The 24,516-nt window shown below is 40.5% G+C and overlaps 1 protein-coding gene across 3 annotated transcripts in view; it reads left to right on the forward strand.

Annotated features, from left to right (window-relative positions):
- The window catches only part of mta3 (metastasis associated 1 family, member 3), a 29,816-nt gene extending 5,926 nt beyond the window's left edge, over nt 1-23,890 (forward strand). The window contains exons 4-20 of one of the 3 annotated variants that reach the window (XR_001336190.2): nt 2,837-2,963; nt 3,145-3,208; nt 4,679-4,796; nt 4,964-5,066; nt 5,569-5,668; nt 5,762-5,950; nt 6,647-6,721; nt 8,126-8,184; nt 8,334-8,452; nt 9,848-10,005; nt 11,887-12,109; nt 13,782-13,874; nt 14,002-14,163; nt 14,489-14,596; nt 14,756-14,787; nt 14,869-14,987; nt 21,608-21,787. Coding sequence is in view for 2 of the 3 variants with exons in the window: in XM_005919465.3 (XP_005919527.1) it covers nt 2,837-2,963; nt 3,145-3,208; nt 4,679-4,796; nt 4,964-5,066; nt 5,569-5,668; nt 5,762-5,950; nt 6,647-6,721; nt 8,126-8,184; nt 8,334-8,452; nt 9,848-10,005; nt 11,887-12,109; nt 13,782-13,874; nt 14,002-14,163; nt 14,756-14,787; nt 14,869-14,987; nt 21,608-21,779 (1,913 nt within the window). In the remaining variant the exon portion in view is untranslated. Of the gene's footprint in view, nt 1-2,836; nt 2,964-3,144; nt 3,209-4,678; nt 4,797-4,963; nt 5,067-5,568; nt 5,669-5,761; nt 5,951-6,646; nt 6,722-8,125; nt 8,185-8,333; nt 8,453-9,847; nt 10,006-11,886; nt 12,110-13,781; nt 13,875-14,001; nt 14,164-14,488; nt 14,597-14,755; nt 14,788-14,868; nt 14,998-21,607 lie in introns of all 3 variants that reach the window. The other 2 variants (XM_005919465.3, XM_042219768.1) reach the window with 2 other exon arrangements.
- Nucleotides 23,891-24,516: the final 626 nt, after the last annotated feature.

Here is a 24,516-nt window from a genome sequence, read left to right on the forward strand (position 1 = left end):
TCACAGCAACACCTATTCAGTGTGGGAAGCAGACTACCTGATTCCAGAAGGCTAATGGCCAGAATAAAACACATTAATAGTTAGTTTCTCGAAGTAAAAAACATGCTTTCCACCAAAGCAGATTTCCAGTTTAGATGTGGGTGATTGCAATGAAGAGCAGCAGGAGACCCAGTGAACAACATGTTTACTGCATTCACGTCATTCAGCACTGACTGGAAAAATACTGTTCCCTGTGTATGTGTCATAGAACTGCTGGTAAAAACCAGTTATCCTGATTTATAAACATAAAGCAAGAACAAAAAGATAAAACTTGCAGTATGCAGAGACAGAGCATTGATCAAAGTGCTGTGCCAGTTCTGCAAGGTGTTTGGTGTCCTTCGTCTGCCAGCTGGTCAGAAGAAAATCGAGAAACAACAATAAAATTTATGGCAGCCTAGTGCAGCGTAAAAAACCCAGTTAATTTATGTTTGACATTATTTCAGAGGGAAAACAAAAGAACAGCAACTAAATTTGATTTTTACAGGACGAAAGTTTATGTAAGAGTCATAGCTGAAAACTTTTTAGTTGAAGGTAGAAAGATACAGATGTGTGGCTCTGTCTTTTTGTGTGAAGCCGGGTATGCTGTGCAATTTTGGGCAGCCCCAGATAAAAGATAACCAACAAAGGAAGGAACTGAGTCTCCAGAGCGGTGATCACACAGTAAGAGATGGTTAGAAGTATCTCGAATGCTCTTCCAACCTAAGATTCTTATAAACTTAAGATGTCCATTTCTCAGTAACTGCGGGTATAACTGTCTAATAACCAGCCAGGAGTCAGGAGCGCAGGTAGAAATGATCTTCTGATCAACATGACAGCAGAACATGTGGGAGGACAAAAACAAACTCAAACAAAATAGAAGAAAAACTTTGTGTTTAGTCTAGTTGAGTAATGGTTTGTATGAAGTGTCCTCCAGCTGTTAAGACTGAGCCAAGGGGGATGTTGCATTGAAAGAAGCGAAAGAGAAATAACAGCTGTACATTTTTGCCTCAATTCAGCAGGCACTGTACAGTCTGCGTGTATCAAACTTTATATTTTATTAAGCCTGTGGACCACTGTAAACACACAGCATTTAGATGCTTTAAAATCTCAGCAGACTGCATTCCTACTCTTCTGTACTGGATATGGTGCAATCAGGCACATCTGTTTTAACATTAACTAAGCTTATGACATCACTTAACTTTAGTAATGAGATGTTTCTGTGTTAAATTAAAAAAAAAAAAAATCCTACCATTGGCTGGAATGAAAGACAGTACAGAGACACTAATCATGGTAGCACAAGATCAATAAGGGTTAAGGCCCTGAATAAATCCAGCGCATAACAGCAGTGTGCAAGATGCTAACAGGCAGGGCATACAGGCAACGCCATAACAATGTGCCTAGCATAGTATACAGGAACGCAGGTATGGCTTTGAGGTCGCAATGGGACACGTCTCCAAAGATGAATGTGCTAAAATCCTGTGGGATACAGATGGTTAACCAGTGGTGGACAAGCAGAGGAAAAAGGCCATAGTGATGGATGTAGCTATACCAAATGATGGCAACATCAGTAAGGAGAAACACAAAGCTGGAGAAAAACCAAGGGCTGAGAGAGCAGCTAGACAAGATGGAGAGTAAAGTCAACTTTGGTCCCCATGGTAACACTCGGAGCAGTGACGACCCCCCCAATCTGGGAGAGTGGCTCCAGCAAATTCCAGCAACGACATCTGAGATCTCTGCTCAGAAGAGCGCAGTCCTAGGAACAGCTAAGATACTGCACAGGACCCTCAAGCTCCCAGGCCTCTGGTAGAGGACCTGAGCTGGAAGAACAAATAAAGACTGCCCACAGGGTGAGAGGGGGATTATATATAATAATATTTTACAAAAACATGAGCCTTTGCAGATGATGTGCATAGTATTTTCTGCAACAAATGCTATCTGTTGCAGTTTATACATTTTTAACAGTAACTCTTTTCAGGATATTACATTTGTTTCATTTCTTAATGTAACATTAACTGAAATGCCAACATTTTCCAGACTCTAATGTTGGTGTATTTTTCGCTGCTGCTGCTGTTCCACCCACATGTTGTCTTCAGCAAACAATACTGTCATGTTTTCAGAGTTTAGCCATTGACGCATGATTGGCAGACTGGGTTTTAATCAATCGAGCAAAGCAATTTTTGCTGTTTCCTCAGCACATTGCAGATGAATAAAATAATGTTCGTGGCAGTTGAAAAATTTCACTTTCAAATGAAGGCTGCTTTTCGCTGCTTCCTCTTTAAGCATCACTTGGGATCTTTCACTGTATATGGTGTGAAAGCTGCTGAAGTAATTCCCCTGTAAATGTCAAACCTATTAATTAAGATCTTTGTCTTACCTCACTGACTGTACAAAATAATTCTATTTCTCTCTGAAACTGACAAATGCATGCATTTCCCTCATATAAATGTGACACTATATAAGTTCCAGTATATTGAAAATCCACTTATAGAATTATATTTATTCAAAGTGTATGCAGTGCCTGCACTGTTTACCAGTGATTTAATATGTTTATATACTGCCTAGTATTATGTGCCAACCAGCAAATCCAGAGTCATAAAAGCATGGGCCTCCTCATTTGAGAAAGCACTGCTAACAAATGTGAAATTACAGTCTGAGGGATAAATTGAAGAATCTGTGAGTTTTGATGTTATTTATTTATTTTTTTTCACATTTATCAGTCACTGTTTTTTTTTTTTTTTTTTTTTTTTGTCTCTGGGATATATTGATGACAAAAGTGTCTCATAAAATGGATTCATTTGTTTTGTCTTTTCTTTTGCAGAGGAGCTCGAGGAGGAGAAGGAGAACCCAACAGAGACAGAGCTAACAGAAAAACAGAAACACCAGCTCCGCCACAGAGAGCTCTTCCTCTCCCGGCAGTATGAGAGTCTACCTGCGACACACATCAGGTACAGTGCACAGAGGCATACAAATACATACAGAAAATGGACTGTACAGCTCGCCAACTAAAGGCAGTGCCCATGGATAGTCACTCATTCAGCCATGAATCCATCCATCACACAGTGCGCACTTCCTTTGTTTGTGTTTTTATATGGTGTGTGTGCTTCCTCCCCTCTCTCTCTCCATTAGGGGGAAGTGCAGTGTCGCATTATTGAATGAGACTGAAGCCGTTCTTTCATACCTTGACAAAGAGGTAAGCCTGAGAGGGGGGAACAAATTGATGTCTCTTTCTGGTTTTTGTTACCTCAAGCTGCATCATAGAAAGTCCGGTCATAATTTACATGCTTTTTCTTTCCTTTTCTTCTTTTTGTTGTTGTTGTTAAATTCTGTTGCTTCAGGAAGTATTCAGGCTTTTCAGATATGTCCCTGCCATTTATTAAACTCCTAAAAAAAGACTCTCACATTAGAAATCTGTTTCAATACAAATAATCAATTTGTGTCTTAAAGGGTTTAGATGCAGCTGCGTACACCGTTGCTTCATTTACCATGAGCAAATCTATGAAGATCCAAATTAGTGCCTGCACCTTGGCCCACTCTTCTTCATTTGTAACATCATGTGCACAACTCCCCAAAAGTTGATTCTGTTCATCTGGATGATTCTGTTCATCCAGATGAACAAAATCATCCAGATGAACAGAATCAACTTTTGCCGATTTACTTACCTGGATGATTGAGTATGCATCAAGACATCATGCGCACAAGTTCCTCTGGGACACGGAGGCAGACGCAGCGCTGGTTCACATTGCTATAAAATGGGTTTGTTAACCAATAGAGAAAAACGTAGTGATTCATTTCGTTCATCAGGAAAATACAGGGTGCTGTTGGGGTAGACATAAAGTGGAATACATAAAGAATCCACAGTGTCTGTAGCTCACTGGATAAGACCTAGGAGCTAGCTGTTACATATTGCAAAGAATTGGCTTGATTAGCACAGGAAGCGGGAATTTTTTATTGTCTTAGAGTAAGGCCTGACTGGTGGGGAGTGAACGGCCAGGTGAACTAGTGACTTGTGATGCATTTATATTGGCAATGATGAATAAAAATTGGGGAATGCACAAAAAAAGTTTGCCATTTGTGGGAAGAATCTTGACAATATTATCAAAAAGCTGAGGTAATGCAAGCCTGGACCTGTCGGCAACTTGTTGCTAGGAAGTTTGTAGTCTCCCACTTTCTGGCTGAGTGATTGCTGGAGGTTGCCGGCAGTTGGTAGGTGAAATTAGTAACACAGCTATACGGTGCTGCACCAAAAAAACAGTCACACTGTTTGCAACAATTTCACCTAGCAACAACCAGTTGGGGAAATAAATATTTTCCCCCTGTGCAACCACAGGGTGCCTGGGGGTGGTGGACGTCGCTAGGTCCGTGTGGCTGATGCTACGTTCCTTTTACTTTCTTTTTTTAACAGTTTTTTATTGTTTACTTAAACGGTCAAAACATGTATGGCTTAAAAATGACCTAAACAAATAATCAGTAAACAGTTGAGTAATATTTTCTTCTCAGTTGACTGATTATATTATATTTTTACTAAAACTCTTTATTATATTTTGCATGTTGTCTGTCACATAAGTATAATTATATCTGTTATAACACCTGGAGATCACAGGAATCCCAGCATGCCAAAATCTGGGAAGCTCCACATTAATGGATGTGATGTTTTCCTTAGGATACCTTCTTCTATTCGCTGGTTTATGACCCAACACAGAAAACCCTGTTGGCTGACAAAGGAGAGATCAGAGTGGGACCGCGTTTTCAGGCAGATGTACCTGAAATGCTACAAGAAGGTGAATTGCAGATTTCGCCTTTATTTCTTTTCTAACCCTTTTTCTAAAGCATAAACAAAATGTAATTAGTTTATAATTAAAACCATCACTAATAAGCAAATAAGCGTGGAAGGCAAATCCATTGTTATCCTACTGTGTGTGTGAGCTGTTGTCTCTGGGCTTTGCAGGTGAGGCAGATGAGAGAGATCAGGCCAAACTAGAAGAGAAACTGTGGGATCCAGAGTGCCCACTCACCAACAAACAGATAGACCAATTCTTAGTGGTGGCACGGTAGGTCGCCCTCACATCTACAGCAACAACTTCTCGATCGCATGCACTGGATAGGCAGTTTCACAGATGTAATAATTCTGAGTTTTAGCACTTTAATAGCCCGTGGTGCTGTGAAGGATTGGCTGAAATATTTAGTGTGTGAGATAATATAAATGCACACTGTTATGAGCCATGGCTCATAAGTTTGGCTCATTATTTTCATTTTTATTCATTCAATATGTGAATTTGTCATGGGTTTTTATTTATAAGGGAGGATGAAAATGAATTAAAAATGAATCACGTAGAGATTTAAATCGCTTTTTGGTTAACAAACGACTGTTTCTGATGAACGACTCATCTGTGTTTGCCATTTATTTTTGCTCCATACCACCCAGTGCATATTTTGAGCTGTGAGGCTGTTAGTGTTTTCTTTGCAGAAATGCCCTGCACATTAATATGTCAGACCATGCAGTAAGCTGTGCATATATGTATCATGTATTGACTGACTGTGGGTAATTTTCAGGGCGGTCGGGACCTTTGCCCGAGCGCTGGACTGCAGCAGCTCTGTTAGACAGCCAAGCTTACACATGAGTGCAGCTGCAGCCTCACGAGATATCACACTGGTCAGTGGGACACACACAGTCGAACCCTGCAGCACCTCGCTGGGATTTAATTTATGGTTTTGTAAGCTTTTTTTCTGCGTGCATTGATTACAGTTCCATGCGATGGACACATTGCACCGCCATAATTACGATTTGTCCAGTGCGCTGAGCGTACTGGTCCCAGCGGGGGGCCCGGTGCTTTGTAGGGATGAGATGGAGGAGTGGAGCGCCTCGGAAGCTGCCATGTTTGAAGAGGCATTAGAGAAATATGGAAAAGACTTCAATGACATCCGACAAGACTTTGTAAGTGTTTTGTTATCATTCTGCCTGGTAATCCTGTTAACGTAGAAGTTATTCAAAAGAATATTACATTATTTGTGGTGCTTTTAAGATATTTTGTTTTTATGTAGCATTTGATTGGTTGTTACCCGTTACTGTGAGAGACTGCTCACTGTGCAGTTAAAGTCTTCATGTGGTGAAATGTATTCACAGCATGCCGATGGACAGTTGAGAGGTTCGACTTTGAGGCTTTGAGAAGTTTCCAAAGAGTCATCCTCCCTCATCAGTGAAAATCTGTCACAATGGAAATCCATTGTAATCTGCATAAATTGAAGCTGCTGTTCTGTGAAGCACAAAATTACCAATTTTAGCACTCGCCTTTCAAGCCTGTGGGGGTGAGGGATGACTGTTTGGTTCTTTTGAACTCTCCTTCCCACCATCTACCTCTACTGTACAATAAAGCCAGGGTATGGGTGTATGCGGTGGCACCAGGTGCTCATGAATACTTATTAAATGTGTGAATTTCTCTGTGTTTCCGTCTGAGGCCCAGAACCAAGCAAAGCCAGTAACTCTGAGCCTCTGTGGTCACGATGCCTCTTGCTCATGAATATACATGAAGGCTTCGCACCCAGATGGCAAGAACATGAGATATTAATATCATTAATTTGCTCTGTGTCTGTCTCTTTCTCTCCCCGTGCTCGATCGTTTCTTCTTGTGAAGCTGCCGTGGAAGTCTCTGACCAGTATCATAGAGTATTACTACATGTGGAAGACTACAGACAGATATGTGCAACAGGTGAGAAAACCATGTAGCTGCTATGCTACATGCATCTTTTTTTGTAATTAGTGTGTGTTTTTCTTACATTTACACAAGATTAAACTAAACGATGCCATCCCTAACAACTGCATCGCACTTCTAGTGGGCAAAAACTCCTCCTGCATAAATAAATAAAGCAACTTTGTCCTAGCTTTGTTTATTTTTGTTTTTTTATTGACTACTACAAGGGACTTTAATCTGAAAAGGATACTCCAGTTTTTATGTTTATTTGAAGCTGCAAGAGTTAAAAAAAAGAAAAAAGAAAAGGAAAAGCGTATCAGGCAGTCAACATCTTCAAAAAACGACTTCTCAAAGGAGCTGAATAGCTTAAGCTCAAGATTTTGTTTCCTTTTAAAAATGTGCAAAAACTCATTGATTCATTAGAAAGGCACAACAAAACCAAAGCAGTTCACGACAACTATTCCAACTGTCTTTCTGTAAAATCAAAAGGTTTCACACAGTTCAAAATTAGTCCCCACAACATTTTAAAATAAAAGGGGACAAAAAATGCTTTTGCCCTCTTAAAAAGTGACGTTTTCATGCTTGTTCAGTTTTTAAAATTATAACCGTGTCCCTAGGGATACAAAATAAGTAGAAGTGGCTAGAATCAGGCTTTCTATTGAAATAAAGTTCTCACCTACAGCTCTGACCACTTTTGAAATGTCTTTTTTTTTTTTTTACTTTATTTTATTTTTTCTGAGCTGCCAGACATAGTAAAATGGTCCTCGTTATGTTTTTATTATACCAATATAAATGTATTTGCAGTGATTAATTCTGAAGTGGCAGTCTGTATGAGTGCAGCTTAAAAACTGTAGGATACTTTTACGTCTAATTCAGTTGCACCATTCCTTGGACCTCCATTGCTTAATAAATTTGAAAAATGCTTGCTGCACGGCCTACTAAACTTTTTCTTTTTCTAGAGCTATCGAAAACTTTATATAGCTATTCACAGACTAAGTGTTACGTCTTATGATAAAACTGCCCTCTGTGTATAAACAGGGTAGTTCCCCTTAAGATAGGCGTGGTGGTGCAGAACATGTTTACAACCAAAGAAGCAAAAAATCTGGTTAAAAAGGTCCTTGTGTTTGAGAAGAGCAACCAAATGTATAGCATGCACAAAGGGATAGCCTTTGCTCTCCAAGGATTTCATGTGCTCAGATATAAATTGTGTTTATGTGCCCCCTAAAAAGCATAGAGGGAGAAAACAACTCCTTTGAATTACATCGACAGATTTAATTATTACCAGTGTAATTCCACACTCCAACTTTCAGGATGCAGGGCTGAGTTTTATTTGAAGCAATGCTTGTTAAAGACAACAGTTTTTTTTATTTTATTTTATTTTGGGATTAATGAAGAAATCCATTTTTTTCCCTCTTTGAACAGAAGAGACTGAAGGCAGCAGAGGCAGAAAGCAAGCTGAAGCAGGTTTATATCCCCACATAGTAAGTTTCTTTATTTCATATTTCAGTGTTTGCAGATGACATTGGATGTCTTTTGTCTGTTACTCTGCTTGTGGTGGACAGATGATGATTTTATGCAGTATAGCTGCTGTCATTCTGCTTCCTAAATCACTTTGTCTGTCCTCTGACAGTAACAAACCCAACCCCAACCAGATCTCGATGACCAATGGCAAGATGGCGACTGTGAACGGAGCGGGCCCCGGGGCCTACCACGCAGCAGGGGGGGGCAGAGCCTGCGAAAGCTGCTACAGTGAGTTAGTGTGTGCGTGTGAGAGTGAGTGAGTGTGTGATTAGCCATGGCAAGTGTGAAATTAAGTGGTGAGGGCAGTGAACATAAGTCAATTAGAAATCTAATGGAAACAAATGAAGCCTTAGACAGCTGTCGCTTCTCTTACTTAAAGAAGAAATGCTTTCCTTTTATTTTCAGTCTTTGCTTATTATTAACAGCTTCACAGACTGAAAGGGGAAATCGTTGTCCCACAGTATGCAACCCAGAGTGTTAACAGAGTGCCTCTAGCTGCCTAAAAATATTAGATTTCACTTAGCAAGAGGATTAGCAAGCAGGGTGGTTAGCTACAGCCCAAGTCACACATTCCTAGAGCAAAACCAAGATAATTTTAACTACTTGGCTTTCTTTCTTATCTCTTCTATTATTACTTTTACTTTCACCCTTACGAGGAGAGCCATTTTTAAGCATGGGTGCAATGATTTTGATAAATAACCTGGAACAAAGGCCCAGAGAGCGTTTGATGACCCTCTGCAACCACCGATCACAAAGAAGGGGGGAAAAAAAGTATTTCCCCAACAGAGTGAAGGTGTACAGACTCTGCTTCTGGTTGTGTAGTGCCATGCAGTTTTGCTGCTGCTCAGGGAAGGGCTGGCATATATTTGTAGGTAAATCTGAATCTTGCGTGCAAACTGCAGGCAACTGTGGCAGTCTGCTAGCAACCAAAACAAACCCATTGCCCCAAGGCTTTTGGTGCAGCAGTGTTTAACTCTTTGTGACCAGTTTCACCTTAAATCAACCTGTTGGAGGATACACATTTTTTTGCCCCTTGTCAACAAAAATCTAAGTAGCATAAAATGCCTTCAACATAACTGTTTCTGAATTTTAACAATCCACTATAACACAAGTTGCAAGATTCTCTGGATATTTGACTTTTCAGTAATAATAATTCTGCTGGACATAAAAATCTGTCTGCGGCAGACTTCTGCTGATGTCACGTTTTATTGATGATATTCATTTTTGTGTCCCTTGGTGGGACTCAATTGCACTGAGAACTGGGAGAATTGTAAAAATTATAACCTGAGTTCTGCTTATTAGTTCTTGAACACATCCTAACATTCCCCTTAAAATCTACTGTAAAATGTAGAATATTTAAAAAAGCTGACAACTAAAATTATTTGATGGAAATAATAAATCTAAATGCCTAATATCTGCTCACTTTGCAGTACAACGGCCTCGTGCACTGTTTCATGTTTGTAAGCACTTAAAGTCAGTAGCAGGCATATAGTGACGTCTTGTGTAGTATGAATATTGATAAAATCACACAGGGAAAGATGGAGATCAATATTCTTAGTGTCTTGAGACCAGTCTTTTCTGCCATCTCTCTAACAAGTGTTAATGGATTCCATGCATTAACAGCCATGCAGTCAGCCCAGTGGTATTCATGGGGGCCTCCAAACATGCAGTGTCGTCTGTGCGTCTCCTGCTGGATGTACTGGAAGAAGTACGGTGGTCTGAAGATGCCAAGCAGAGCTGAGGGTCCAGAGGAGAGGACCTCACCCACTCCAGCAAGCAATGTAAGCTCAGTGGAGGGTACAGAGAAGGGTTTCTGCAGGTCCTTAAAACATGTTCATATTAGAGTTAGACAAAAACAAAGCCTTTGAAAGAAACTTGTAAAAATCTGTACCTCCTGTGTGATGCAGCGTTCCTGACACTTTAAATTTGGTGACACATTTTAAGCTGTTCTTTTGGCCACAATTCGCCTTTATTTTAAGTTCAGACACTAGAAACCAGCTAGCTCCTGGCCCTTTCACATCACTGATGAGGCAATCCCAAAAAGATAATCTTAAGCTGTGGTAAAAATGTTCTTCAACTGGAATACAGCTGGTGATGGAAGTGTGGGTTATTTTGGTGATCCTCTGCTAGCTGAAGGTTATCATAACCAGAAGCTTGGAGCAGATGGAGAACTGGTTCATGTGCCTCTGTGTCAGAGGTGGGCAATCGGTTTTCTCAAGGAGAAACTGAGAACACAAGAATCTTGGTCTGTTGTGGAGGGCTGTAGCGATGAGCTGATCTCCATTCTGCTCAGTATTCATTTTTATCTCTTTATAAGCTATTGGTGCAGCCCTTCATAGCAATCCCAGTTTCTCGTGGCCTCTTGGGAAGATTAATTACCCAGCCGTGCTCTATGCTAAGCCCCTCGTTGGTGCAGAGCAGAACAAGGGTTACCATTACTAGCTGCAGTCTAAGACGAAGGAGTTGTAGTTTAGCTGCATGATGACTCACCGGAGAGGTTGCTGATTGTGCTGCGGTAAAAATATTTTTAAGGGACCATCAGGCACTCAGTAGTTTAACCCGTTTACCATCTTGATGTAAATTTTATGGATGCAGTGACAAAATATTAAAATATCCAGACGTAAAAATAATAGTAGTCCAAGAAAGTGGCTGATGGAAACCATAATAGAAGCTTTTACTAATATCAGTCTTCATCTGAAAACAGTGGCTTTGCTTCTGTTTCACAAAACAAGCTCGATTGCCAGTTATCTAATGCAGTGGCCCTGCAATAAATCCTTCCCTCAGGAAGGTTGTAATGCTTGATTTTTATCTACGGTAAACTGTTTTCAGAAGGGTGCTGATTCAACTTTATGGCCGTTTTAGAGGCTGTAATTATCCGCTGGGATAAACGGGGCGGGCAAATGATTAGATTCTCCTCACTGTATTACACAATACAGTTCAACAGCACCACGAACAGTAGCCTCCACAGTGACGACAGAGTGAATTAGACTCCCCTCTACAACAGTTTGAACCACAAAACAGTTTTGTGTTAAACATGCATGTTTTTAATAATAAATAACACTAAAATCTAATTTGTTTTTCAGATTTTTGTTAAAGCCTTCAAACCAGCCAATGTGAATCTTTTGATAATGGTTTTTCAAAATAAAATCCAATAATACAGAAGCTAGTGCAGTGGTTATCAAACCTTTTCTGGCATGACCCCCCCCCCCTCCAAGAAAGCCACCATTCTACATTTTAAACTAATAGCCTTTGTTAATAAAACCAACTCCAAGTTAAATTTTGGTGACATAAAGGTCAGCATGATATATATATATATATACTCAACCTTTTTAATCCCTTTTTATTGGAAATTTTAACATGATACACTTTTGGGGGTTTTTTTGAACAAAATTGTCTATTTTTGCGTTTTTATGCTCAGTGCAGCTCTTTGATGTGCACATATGCACTAAGGCTGCATTTAAATGAAGATGAGTTTTTCCCCCTGCAAAAATATAACCATTCAACTGAAGTTCCCGTTCCCAGCCCAAGAGTTTAAAAACCATTGGATTTGTTGAACCATCTCTGACTTTTACATTTTCTGCCAGATGTCAAACTGATTAAATTTTCTTTTGTGTTTTGTTTGTTTGTTTTTTCCTTCCTTTCTGTCCCTCCCTCGATCTCAGGAGTCTCGCTCAAGGGGTCACGCTCCCCGCCAGTCCAACCACATGGTGCCGATGCGAAACAGCAACAGCCCCAAATCCTCCATGAAGACCAAGCAGGCTTTCCTGCTGCAGGCCACCCGCCTCACCAAGCTGGCCCGGCACATGTGCCGTGACATCATCAGGCTGCGCCGTGCTGCGCGCCGGCCCTTTGTCCCCATTAACTGTGGGGCCATAAAGGCAGAGTGTAAGAGCTCTTTCAATTCCTCCTAACTTCTGCCACATGGATACACATACACATCTTCAGACAGAACACAACATACAGAGACACACACCAACACACACCTCCCCTCACCCCGACTGCCCCACCATCAACCCCCGACATCTCTGCTCGCCTCTGCCCCACCCACCCCCTCCGTCTGTCTCTTTCTGTTTTTATTATAATTATTGTTATTATTTTGTTTTTTGTATTCTCCCCCCCCGTTTCCAATAAAGACTGCCTGTCCTCATAACTATGAGTTTTGATCATCTTTTCATTCGTGTTTTTTCTTTATTTTTTATTTTTTTTTATTCTTTTGCCTGTTGTTATGTTTCTGAGTCACTTTGAACCAAAAGCCATTGTTCGAGTGGTTAAACAGGGATACACACACCCACACACATGCGCGCACACACACACACACACACACACTGTGACTGAAGTCGCTCCTGTCATAATGAATAGATTGTAACAGCATCCAGTAGAAGTCTAGTCTGAGCCGTATATATTTGCTGAAGTTGCTGGTAGAGGAAATGTATTTTATTAAGAAAAGCTCTATTTTGCACGGCGCTCCTGGTAAAGGTGCGTCCAGTCTGTGCTGTTATGACTGAGTGAGTTGTCTCAGCCACATATGTTCATTGTAAATACTGAACCTCAGCTTCACTGTCTTTGCCATCACCATTTTTAAATATTTTTTTAATTTAAACTTCTTTTTTTTTTTTTTTTTTTACACATGCGTTTTCCCCTCCTATTGATCATGTGTGTATCTGTGTACAAGACAAAGTGAACTGTTTGGATTGATTGTGAGCTTCAGACAGATTTGGAACCCTGAAGGAAGGAAGGTGAAGAGAAGACTTGGGTATAGCTGCTGGCTGCATCACCCCTAGTAGATCAGGCCCAATCATAAGGAGTCCAGATCCCATTTGGGGATGGACCTTTTGCCATATTATTCACTCAACTAATTTCCTGTGTTTCAAATCATGCAATATTCATATGAATCCACCCTGTCTCGTATATCCTGTGGACAGGATTTGCCACTCTGACTCATTCCTCGCCTTCGATTTCCCCTCCCTCATCTTTCATTCTCTAACGACTGTTGCAATATTCTCATCTCATCTTCTACCTCTACTTTTTTTTTTTTTGCTCTTTTCTTTCATTGCTGTGTGAATGTGGAGTAGACCTGCAATAAAGTCACACCTGAAAGCATCTTTTCCGAGTCCTTGTGCTTCATGTGTCTGTGTTCTCTGTCCATCAACTCCACCACACTCAGAGGAAGCACAGCGGCACCCCCGCCTCCCCCACTCCTCAGCATGGACTCAACCTCCAGTGCCTGCTGTCATGCCGTCTTCATAATTGAATGTATGTGTCTACGATATGTTTTCATGCATGTAAGCATGTGCTGACATCTGTATGCGCATGTGAGAGGGGGGAGATTTCTCCTCCCTTAGAGCAAGTCGCTGCAAAATACCTCAGTCATTTGCTCCTTTGCATCAAATCCTGCATCTTGTGGTCTTTATCCATAATCATGTACCTGAGAAGAGGCCATTTTCATCTGCATGAGATGTTCATGTTGATAAACTGATAAATAGTTTTTTTTTTTTTATTTAAATACGGGGAGAAGAGGGGATTGACAAAAATTTCTGTGTATGTGTGTTTGGTTTAGACATGTTAAGGGTGTCGGAAGGGCAGGGGACTCGCCTACCTAAAACCAGAGCCGCCCAAAGGAGCACTCTGACTAGTGTCCTGCAGTTTCTAGGTAAATGAACACACAGTCAGTGTTTGAGCAGTAGGAGTCTAACCCATTAAGCCAATAAAACATGAGCAGAAATAACTCAGATGGTCTATAGGAGCCACTTCATGCACCTCCGGTGTGTCTTTTCCAGAGTCCCGTCCAGCAACCCACGCCCCTCGCTCCCACCGCACCCCGGGCCTTCAGACGCCTCCCCCTAGACGCCTCCTCTCCTCTCTACCACACGGGCCTCACGGCATGCTGGGAAAACGCAGCTATCATCACCACAGCAGGGCTGACCCAGACAGGTGCACAGGTACATCACAGACTCTAATTAATCAGTAAAAAGAAAAAGAGATCTGATTTAATCCCACAAAGGTAATTATTTTCAGATTTGCTTAATTTAATCCTGCTCAAAAGCAGAAAGTCCATTCTGTTTAAAGCCCCCCACATTCAAAAAAAAAAAAAAGAAAATGCATCCCTTCTTTCTTTTTTTAAGTTACTCGTAATGTGAATTAAGTCTGGGGAATAAATAGTGTTGATATCCAATGTTTTGTTATCCTTATGCTTAATAAAAAATCCAATTAGTAGGAATACATCTGGAGTTGATAACCTTTTCTGCCATTTCTTATCTAAACTAGCTCGTTGGAGAGAATGACAACTAATTCTAATGAAAACGAATCAGCAGATGGGGGTCATTTGGATAATTTGGATGGTTCAACTTCAGTTTGACACTTTGTTTTTTATTGGTAACTTCACTTTTTTTTACTGAAATTGAAACACAGTTATTTGTTGCACAACTTGTAACTAGGACAAGAAATAAAACCAATCAATACTACTCGCAACTGGCAGATTCCCTCATGTGTACTTTGCCTCTTTCTCTCACTGCTGTGGGTTTGTTTTTGCAGAGAACCCAGGTACAACAGGTGGACCTCTCATGGTAGGCTTATTTTCTATTTGCTTTACACTTCCTCTACAGCTGCATCGACTGCTCTCTAACGTTCGGATGTATGTCTTGCAGCATAACGGCCGCAGCAGCAGCAGTGGAAATACCAGAGGAGGAGTGATGATTCGCAAGAGGCGCCCTAATTGGATTGACGCTCCCGATGACAGCTTCTTCCTTGTCACACGGGAGACCAGGTAAGCAAAGGTGACCCTTTCTTGAATTCTGATAGGCTTGTTGTGTGTGTGTGTCTGAAGGAAGATGCTGACAGCTGAGCGAAAGCAGATGACAGGAAATAGGCTGGGACAGAAATGGACAGCGAGTTATTTTTGTCTCATGGTGACCTTGAGACAGATGCACAATGCACATCAGCTCAAAAGGATACAACACAATGCCCTAAGAGTGCAAACACATCAGCGCATCATTCAACACTGTTTTGACCAACTGGATGGAAAATTTGGAAACTGATTAACACACTCATGTCATATTGTACTATTTTTGGGGGGGTTTAAGGGGTTTTGACAACTTTAAAGGATTTTAAATCAGTAAGAAGCTTGGGCAGCACAGTGGTGTGATAGTTAGCACTGTTGCCTCACAGCAAGAAGGTCCTGGATTTGAAGGTCCTTTCTGTGCAGATGTTCTCCCTGTGTCTGCGTGGTTTCTCTTGGGGCTTCCTCCCGCAGTCCAAAGTCCCCGCTGTACCCCGCTTCTTGCCCTATGGCCACTGAGATAGACTCAAAACCCCTCCTTCGAATTAGATACATGGGAGAAAATCAATGGATCTATAAATAGTACAAATTTCATGCTTGATTTGCGTTTTTAGGCTCACTATATCTAAATTTGGCCCCCTGTCACAGTTTGTTAAAATTTGCAGACTGTGGGGAGTGTGCAGTGCATAAGAGCCAAAGTGCAACAGACCAATTAACAACAAGCTGTATATTCACTGATAAAAGCCCAAATGTTAAACAGATGTTATTCAGACACCACAAGAGAACATGCAGGTAAGTAAACAGAGACTAAGGAGAAGAATTGGACTATTTTATATACACATGGGATAATCAGGGGATTACCCCATGAACACAGTGTGGTAATGAAACACAAGTGAAGGTGAATCACACAGCAGAGGACAATCACTGACAATGAGGAAGGGAAGTAGAGCTAAAGAGCAAAGATGGAAGACATAAGAGCCTGATAACTAAAAAAATGACATAGTTTTTAACTGGAAACAGTGAAACGCAGACACACAAACAAACTAGAGCTAACATGTATCCAGAACTGAAGACTCACAGAAAATCAAAACTAACAGTAAAGAGAGCAAAGAAACAAGCAGAGAACAACAATTCCAGTTCAAACCTTTGAGACTAGTCCCACACTTGGATTCAGTCAAGGATGTGGATGCATTTTTTCCCATATAGACATATATACCCATATAGACACATCTTGTGCTTCACTGTGAATTCAATTCAGTTTTATTTATATAGAGCCAAGTCACAACAATAGTTGCCTCAAGGCGCTTAAGGATTTGTCTTGGTCAGATTTCTGGTTATTTATTTATTGCTGTCTGATTCAGTTCAGTTACCTTTTAGCTACATTAGCCCTGTGGGTCTGAGGGTTAGGTGGTGCAGACATTCAGGTTCCCAAGGGGTGAATGTGAATATCATATCCCACTTATGATGAATCCTCTCATAAGCACAAGCATGTCTTTGAAGGCACGGGTGAAAGATGGTATACTTTCTGAAGATTTAATCAAAGTCCAGCTAAAATGTAAGATTTCATGGTGCATTCAGGTAATTTAATAAAACATTTAATAAATGCGATTAACTGTGCCATAAACAGCTGTTCAAAACATGCTGTTTCATCATCCTCCAGCTTTTCAGCTGAAACAGCCTGCCATTGATTTTGTTGCTGTTGTTTTTTTTTTCTGCATTATAAACAAATACGCGTATACATTTTTAATAAAAAACCTCTTCATTCAAGTGTATTCACCTTCATGGTCTGTTTCTTTTTGCGTTGCTTTAGCCATTAATATACTTTTTTCTATGTGACTGAATTTACATCCATTTACTTTTTCTTTAAATGTACACATGCACTTTCCCGCATGGACTCATACACGTATGTGTGTGTTCCCATGTGCAAGAGAAAGATGTTCCTCCATTAAGCTTGTGTCTAAATGAGCCATAGCGCTCGGCTCTCACAGCCGCCCTCGGACCGCTGGGGCTAAAATTAGAGGAGGCTAACTGGTGCAGATGGAGCCTGGCACCGTTGTGCCCTGAGTGGAAATATCATTACCACATTAACCATGGCTGCACTTGCATGAATCACTCAGTTACCACCAAGGCAACATGGCCGTGTGAGTGGGACAGCATCGATCTGAATTCTGCACCCTTTGTTTAATTGTCTCCTAGTAGAGACAATTAATGCCTTTCTGAACAAAATGCATTAATAGATGTGCCCTGAAAAGTTGGTGCTAATGAGAAATGATCAGAGGTTTCATCAACTCCCTTTCTTTGCTTCTCCTCTTCTCTGAGTATGATGAAAACACAGAGTATAGACAAGGGGTTGGAGATGTCTCCCACTAATTCGGAGATGGGAGAGAGATAAATAGAAATGAAAGTAGAGATGACAAAATGTGTTTCATTTTAGGTGACGCAGTGGAGCGTCATTAAAACAATTCTACTAGTTAGGCAATAAAAAATTTGAAACTATGGACAGGAAAATTTAAACTTTTTAAAATATTGTGCAATAATCACACAAGAACTGGACGTAAAATCAGCGGCAGCAGGTTTTACAGAGAGATCAATCCAAATGAAAGACTTTTTATTTGAATTGCCATCATTGTGTCTAGAGGAGGTCAGGAAAAAAGCAAAACATGGAGTGTCTACAGCTATTTGTAGAACATGCTGGAGGCTATGTCATGGTTTAGGGCTGCATTTCAGCCAGTGGTGTTGGGCATCTTGTCAAACTTGATGGCATTGTAGATGCAGAAAGTACCGTCAGATTTTCATCCACCGTGCAATGCCATCTGGAAAGGATCTACTTGGCATTACTTAATTTTTCAGCAGGACAATGAATCCAAAATCACTGCCAGTGCAATAAAAACATACCTGGATAGAAAAACAGAGAATGGAACACCATCAGTCTGGCACCCCCAGGGCCTGGACCTCAACATTATTGAGGCAGAGGTGGATGAACTCAACTGTAAATGGAACAAAAGGCAGCCAACATCCAAAGCATGTCTTTCATGTAGCCCGGAGAACTATTCCTGAAGACTACTTAAAGAAAGTACAAGAAAGTAAGCGAGAACATCCTCTGGGAACTATAATAATCTTTAGCAATCTTTCATGGCTTTCATGTAAAGACTATGTTAAAATATTTTGTTCGCATGTAAATTGCATTTTACACTCAAAGTATAAACCAGGTATAAAGAGCCCACTTTTACTACCTTTTAATGTTTTCCTCCCTTGAGGTGACAGCAGTCCATAAATAACCAGTAAATACAAAACTATTACACCACTGTTCCTCATTTCTTTCATTGCTGATAAAAAATAGCACTCCAGTGACTTTTTTCCCCTTATTTAATTGGAAAACCCCCCATTGCATTTTGGTGAGTAAATGAATGGCAGCTTGTTTAATTCCTGAAATCGAATACTCCCAAGATATCACAAAAATCAGATGTTTGCAAAGAGAAATTGCTATAAATTGGACCTAACGTGTTTTCCTTATTTTCTCTCATATATCCTTACCAAATACTTTTGTAGATACACCTGTTTAATCGCTTGTAAATCTCTAATCAGCCAGTCGCATGACAGTAACTCGCAGCACAACTTTCTGAAGTTCAAATCGAGCATGAGAATTAGGAAGAAATGGGATTCAAGTGACTTTGAATGTGGTCGGGCTCTTGTGCCAGATCGGCTGATCTGGATTTTTCCAAAACTTCAGTTTCACAGAGATTTTCCCACACAACCATATCTAGGATTTACATAGAATGTAACTTGGATAAACACTCAACAACCAAGTTATACTACAATGGTGGAGCTCTACATTAACACGGCTAATGTTTTAAATAATAAGTGTATGTAAAGGTAATACTTGTGAACCAAAGGCTAGGGCTTTGGTCTTCATGATGTCTTAGACAAATTGGTTATCCCTAGATTGGTCATCCGAGGCAAGGAAGCTCCACCCAGCTGGTGATTAAATCTTTTGCAGCCAGTCAGAAGAAAACTAGATTAAGGATAGAAAAGCTAAAACTAAGGGGCTTACTTTAAACTATGAATCATGATAAGCTACTATAGTAGAATCCACGATTAAAAATAAATGGCAAATGGTAAATGGACTGATTCTTATATTGCGCTTTTCTACTCTTCCGGAGCACTCAAAGCGCTAAATATGGAGCTGGAAAATGAGCACGTCTCATTTCTTCCCCAAATTTGTCACATTATCCTTCAGATTTTATGGATTTGCATTTGGAGAGGCTCCGAACTTCTGAACTAAGCAATCAAACTGCAAATAAAATGGATACACAAGCTTCACAGCTAAAACAGCGAAATGGTGCTTAAAGTGCTTAACAATGCCTCAGTATTAACAGTGTTATAATATCATATATCGAATGATTGTCTATAGCAAAGCGTCAGAAATGGGGAACATTAGGATACAGAAGCAGAGCAAAGCAGAATATAAATGAGACAGGCTGATATGTTTGAGGATAGATTTACATGTTTGCTTTCTTCCTCCCAACAACCAGATGAACAGACAACCAGCAGAGATAAATCCGTTCTGTTTTCCCTCCGTGTTATAACTGCGTGTCCTCTAACTTTGAGCCATAGCACACGCATGCGGTGCTCAGTGTCAGGGTATACTGTACTTGAGAGATTTGTGTGGAGACTCTTACATGCACATTCAGACACATTTGGTGTTGTTGGATGTACTGGCACATAATGTACTGTAATCTGCTCGGTAGGAGATCCCCGTGGTTCGGCACATTGTATTTGTGCAGTGCAGCGGGGATTTGGAGGCAGCCGGTGTGTTTTGCATTCACAATACGAGACAACATTTACAACAATAGGAAAGGGGAAGAAAATGAGATTGCACAAAGAGCTTTGCTGTGCATTAAGTCTCAGACTGCTCTAAGGGAACCATGAATAATCACCTATACATTGTGGTTATGCACCTTGCATTTGTCTCCATTTGGATTCAATTAGCGCTCTGTCCAAGACTTGTGAGTGTGTCCCAAGAATCTGGGATTCTTTAGTGCCTGTGGGTTGTAAAAAGTGCTTTCCTGTCACGCCGCAAAGCCCACTGCAGTCTGGAAATTACCTACAAAACCCTCAACGAGCCAGAAAATCCTGCAAAAATGTTCTCCTCTATTACTTCATAACAGACACGTGTATTTGTTCTGGTGCTCGGAACGCGCTGCACTCTCCTATAGTAAATCTCTCGAGATGAGAAGAATCTAGTTGTATCTAATTACCTTCTCAACAGCCTGGATCCGCAATGTATTGCCCTCCAGCTGAACTGTGCTCATATTAAATCATTCAAACTACCCTAAACTTCACAGCTTTCTCTCTTTATGAGATTTTTCATCTTCGTGTCTTGAACTCGCCGTTCTCTGGCTGTTTGCACTTTTCTGCTTAAGTTGTGCTGATCAGAGAAATCAGAAGCCATTTTCTTGCTCATATTTAAGAGACACTGATTCTAAAACCAGAATCAGATGTTGAATGATGATTACATTTTTTCCAACCAAACAACCAGATGATTAACAACCAGTAGCGCAGTATGGCAAGCCCACGGTGATAAATCAGCTGTCTCATGAAGTCAGTTTCATAATTTGTATATTTGGGCTCTATGTGTTGATGCAGTCAACATGAGTAATCGTCTCAGACAAGCATTATTTGCAGGCTAAGAAATACATTCAGAAGCCACTTTATTAAGTACACCTACTCATCTGCTTGTTACTGTACAATCAGTCAGTCACATGACAGCAATTCAGTGCTAAAGTATTAGTAAAAACATTTTTTGTTGTTGTTGTTGTTGTTGTTGTTGTTGTTTTATTTATTTAAGGATTTTTGACTCATGTTGAGTTGAGTGATTATCGTTTCCCTGACCCTCGAGGCAATAGTTGGATTAGCTGCTGATATTTGCATTTTTAAGCAGTGAAATACAGTTAAAGTACCAAAGGTAAATTTACTTATAATACCATTTCTGTAAAATGTAGTCTAATGGGTTATAACTGCTGACATTGCAGCTTGGCTTGCTAGGGAATTTCCTAGGGGATCGATAAAGTCTTACCTATAAAATTTACCAAATCTTTGTATTATTAATCTGAATTTGCAAAGTCAGTAGTGTCGATTGTTAGAAAAGGTTGTAAAAATAAAAGATGAATATATAGTATGGACATAGCCAGTCTGATGTTGAGCACAAACTGCACCACACAGTATGCCATTTTTTCAGATTACTGCATTAAAAAAATTTCAAAATCCTATAAGCATAGTTGAACTACTGCCCAGGTGTAAACATGTTAATTTCAGCTGCAAAGTTGTGCATTTTAACACATGAGTTTATGGCAACCAGACTAACAGACTATGAAGCCAGTCTCTGGTAGTCTTTTGTAGGACTGAGGCACTTAGAAGTTTGCTTCAGACCTGGAGTTGAATGAAAAACATAATATAAGCCCCTGAAATATGGCAGAGAGGAAGCATAAAACAAGTACCAAACGCCTAAGATCAGGAACATCCTTTTAGTTTTATTAATGCTATTTATCTCTGCATCCCTGTTTTTTTTCCTTCACTCATCTTGTCCCATGTTGTCTCCATCCATCTAGGCGGGCTCGACGGATGTTGTCTCGCTCCCAGCTGAGGCACGCTTGCCGGCAACCTTGTGAGCAAATCACCCTGCGCAGGGTCTCCCAGGGTCCACCGCAGGGGCTTGTCCTCGCCCCTCCACACCCTCACCCCAGCCTGAGAATGCGAGGCCCCATTGTTATCCACGATTGATCGGATATGGACTCTCCGACCTCCACTCCACCTGCACTTCTGCGTACACACTAATGAATTCTCACCACCTGTTCTGCCATTAAATCCTCAAATTCCCCCTTTACTTTTAGTCCTAAAAATACCATTGTATCCCCTGACAACACTTAAACAACCTGTCTAACTGTTTGGCAACAGAAGGATGCAATGAGCTGCAATGCAATAGAAACATAAGCCTGACCTGACTGCAAGTGCTGCCTGTCTTTATTCCCCTGGGGATTACATTTGTATATGTATATACTGTATCTGGGTGCACGTAGAGAGCGTGCTTATATATATGTGACCCTATCAACCAACACATGAGGGAGCGGTCCGAGCGGATGTTGATGTCCGCTGTTTTTAGTTTTTACAGGATGGACGTAACCACAGGACTTTGTGTGACCTTTGTGTTGATGGTGAATTTTCGTGAAGTTTTATCAGTTTGTATAAAGTTATTTTGGGTGGGGGCATGGGGGCTTGAATTAGTGTGGGGAAGGGGTAGCGCTGCATTTAAGGGGGAATGGGGTTCTTTTAATATGGGTATCAAGACACGAGTCCACTGCTAACATTAAAAAAGAAAATGCACTATACTGAGATTGGCCATTTAAGACACGAATGCTATAAACTGTGTTTTAGTTTCAGTCATTCACACACCTCTTGAAATCTAAATAAATGAGCTGGAATCAGTGTTGAAGAGAGATGAGATATTTAAGTGGGGTCTGTTTCTGGCTCCATATTTCTATTCTTGGACTATACTGAAGTGGTTTTGCATCATTCACTCAGGCTCAAAATGAGCCTTGTATATCTTATGCTGGGCTTTGGTGCATATTCTCTCAAGCAAAGTAAAGCATTTTTATCTCCTCTCCTGTTCAAGCCAACTTTTAACTGATTGGCAGCTTCTTGCAAACAGAACATCCTAAAAGGAATTCAGAGTTAAGAATGGAAAAAACTGTCTCAAGCAAAAGCTTTTGTTTCATACACACACACTTTTGGCATGTTTAAAGGGGTTGTATTATCAGTGTTGCTGATATTAAAAGTTTAATAAGTAACGCCTGTGAGCCAAATGCTCAGTTTCACACAGTTTTTCCTTCTCTTACTGTGACAACAGAAGTCCCGCCCACCTGTTGTTCAAACCTTTTGTTTACGAGGGATATCCAATTAGAATAAGATCGCTTACATGGAGCGGCGACACAGTTGAACAACTTGTTTCACTCAGAGGACGGAGCAAGGGCTGCAAAAAGGATCAAATAAATATAAATAAGGATTATTTTGAGCTGCTTTTATTAAAAGGTACTTTAGTAGTACCCAGGAATAGAAATACGGATTATAAATGAATGGAACAGATCCTCTTTAATATGATCATGAAACTTGTCATTTCTCTCTCTCTCTATATATATATATGTCATAACATAAGAAAATGCATAACAGGCCCTCTTAAAAACAACAATAAAAACAACAAAACGTGTATAATTCTACCTAAGAAACTATGTTACTCATGATGAATCTGCTTGAAGTATAATGAGGCAGAGAAATTAAGGGCCAGCTTACATCAAACAACATAAACCTCCCACATAAACCGCTGTATAATATATTGTATATGTCATTACATCACTGTAAATTGAACTCATCTTCTTTCTATGGCCAGTTCTACCTACCTATCCCAAACATGGGTACTAAAGCACTTCCTTTGCAGCAGAAAAGGGCATGGATCCGTCACATTTCCCTCAAGGCTGTGATGTCCTGGCAACTTTTTGAGGCATAAAAATACATGCGGCTTTGCCAGCAGCTGTTTGCTATGAGCTAACATCCTCTGCTTTTTGTTCTTTAAAGCTGACGCTTGCATTTTTACTGATTTCAAACCTCTCTCCCCCTTCTGTACCGCCAAATTGCCTCAAAAAGCTGCCTGCCAGCGCATCCGGGTGTGTTTATTCTGAGTTTTAGAACTGGCATTGCCGCCGCATGTCTTTGAGGTGAGAGCCTCAGCTGACCGATGGGTCACTTGATTTCTTCTTTCAGTCAGAATGTTTATGTTAGTGTTTCCTGTATGTCATGTGTTGAATTATGAATATGCTGAGACCAATAAAAGAGAAAAACAACGCAGTGCTAGATAATGGTGTCCATTGTCAGAGAGAGTCATTTGGTGGTGTTATACACTCACATTCTGCCTTGTCTACCAGCCGCCTACTCCATCTCTCTGCCTCTGTGTGTCTGTTTGTGTTGTTCTCGAGAGGGTGGGTTGTATATGATAGATGGGGCCTGATACGCACTGTGGCCTGCGTGAGGTTGCCATAATATACCCCCACAAAATATGGCAATTTGACACAGAGGTGAAGAATGAGGAGTGTTTTCAGAATATAAATCATGTTAGTGGGAGCACGCAGCTTTCTTTGAGTGACTTCACTGTGTGTACATGTGCACGCTTTGTTGCACCCCCGTTGTTCTGTTTAAAAAGGTTTTTAACCTGCAGCTTATGCTCCCCCCACAGCCTGCAGCTAGAGAAGAATGACCACAGTTAACTGTTGCGATTGTTTTGATGCTTTCTCAACCGATGTTTTCTATGCGATCTGTAGCAGATTGAACTTGACATGTTATAATTTGCTTTTCCAGCTACAGGCATGAAGGATTTAGTAATAATATTTCACGGCTGCTTTCATAATATCTGTAATAGCTACAAACTTTTATCTTGGCGCTAATTTTGCATAAGTATATAGATTAATGAAGA

Source organism: Haplochromis burtoni, unplaced genomic scaffold (genome assembly GCF_018398535.1).
Source record: "Haplochromis burtoni strain Fernald_Lab_line unplaced genomic scaffold, NCSU_Asbu1 Contig_37, whole genome shotgun sequence".
NCBI classification, from domain to species: Eukaryota; Metazoa; Chordata; class Actinopteri; order Cichliformes; family Cichlidae; genus Haplochromis; species Haplochromis burtoni.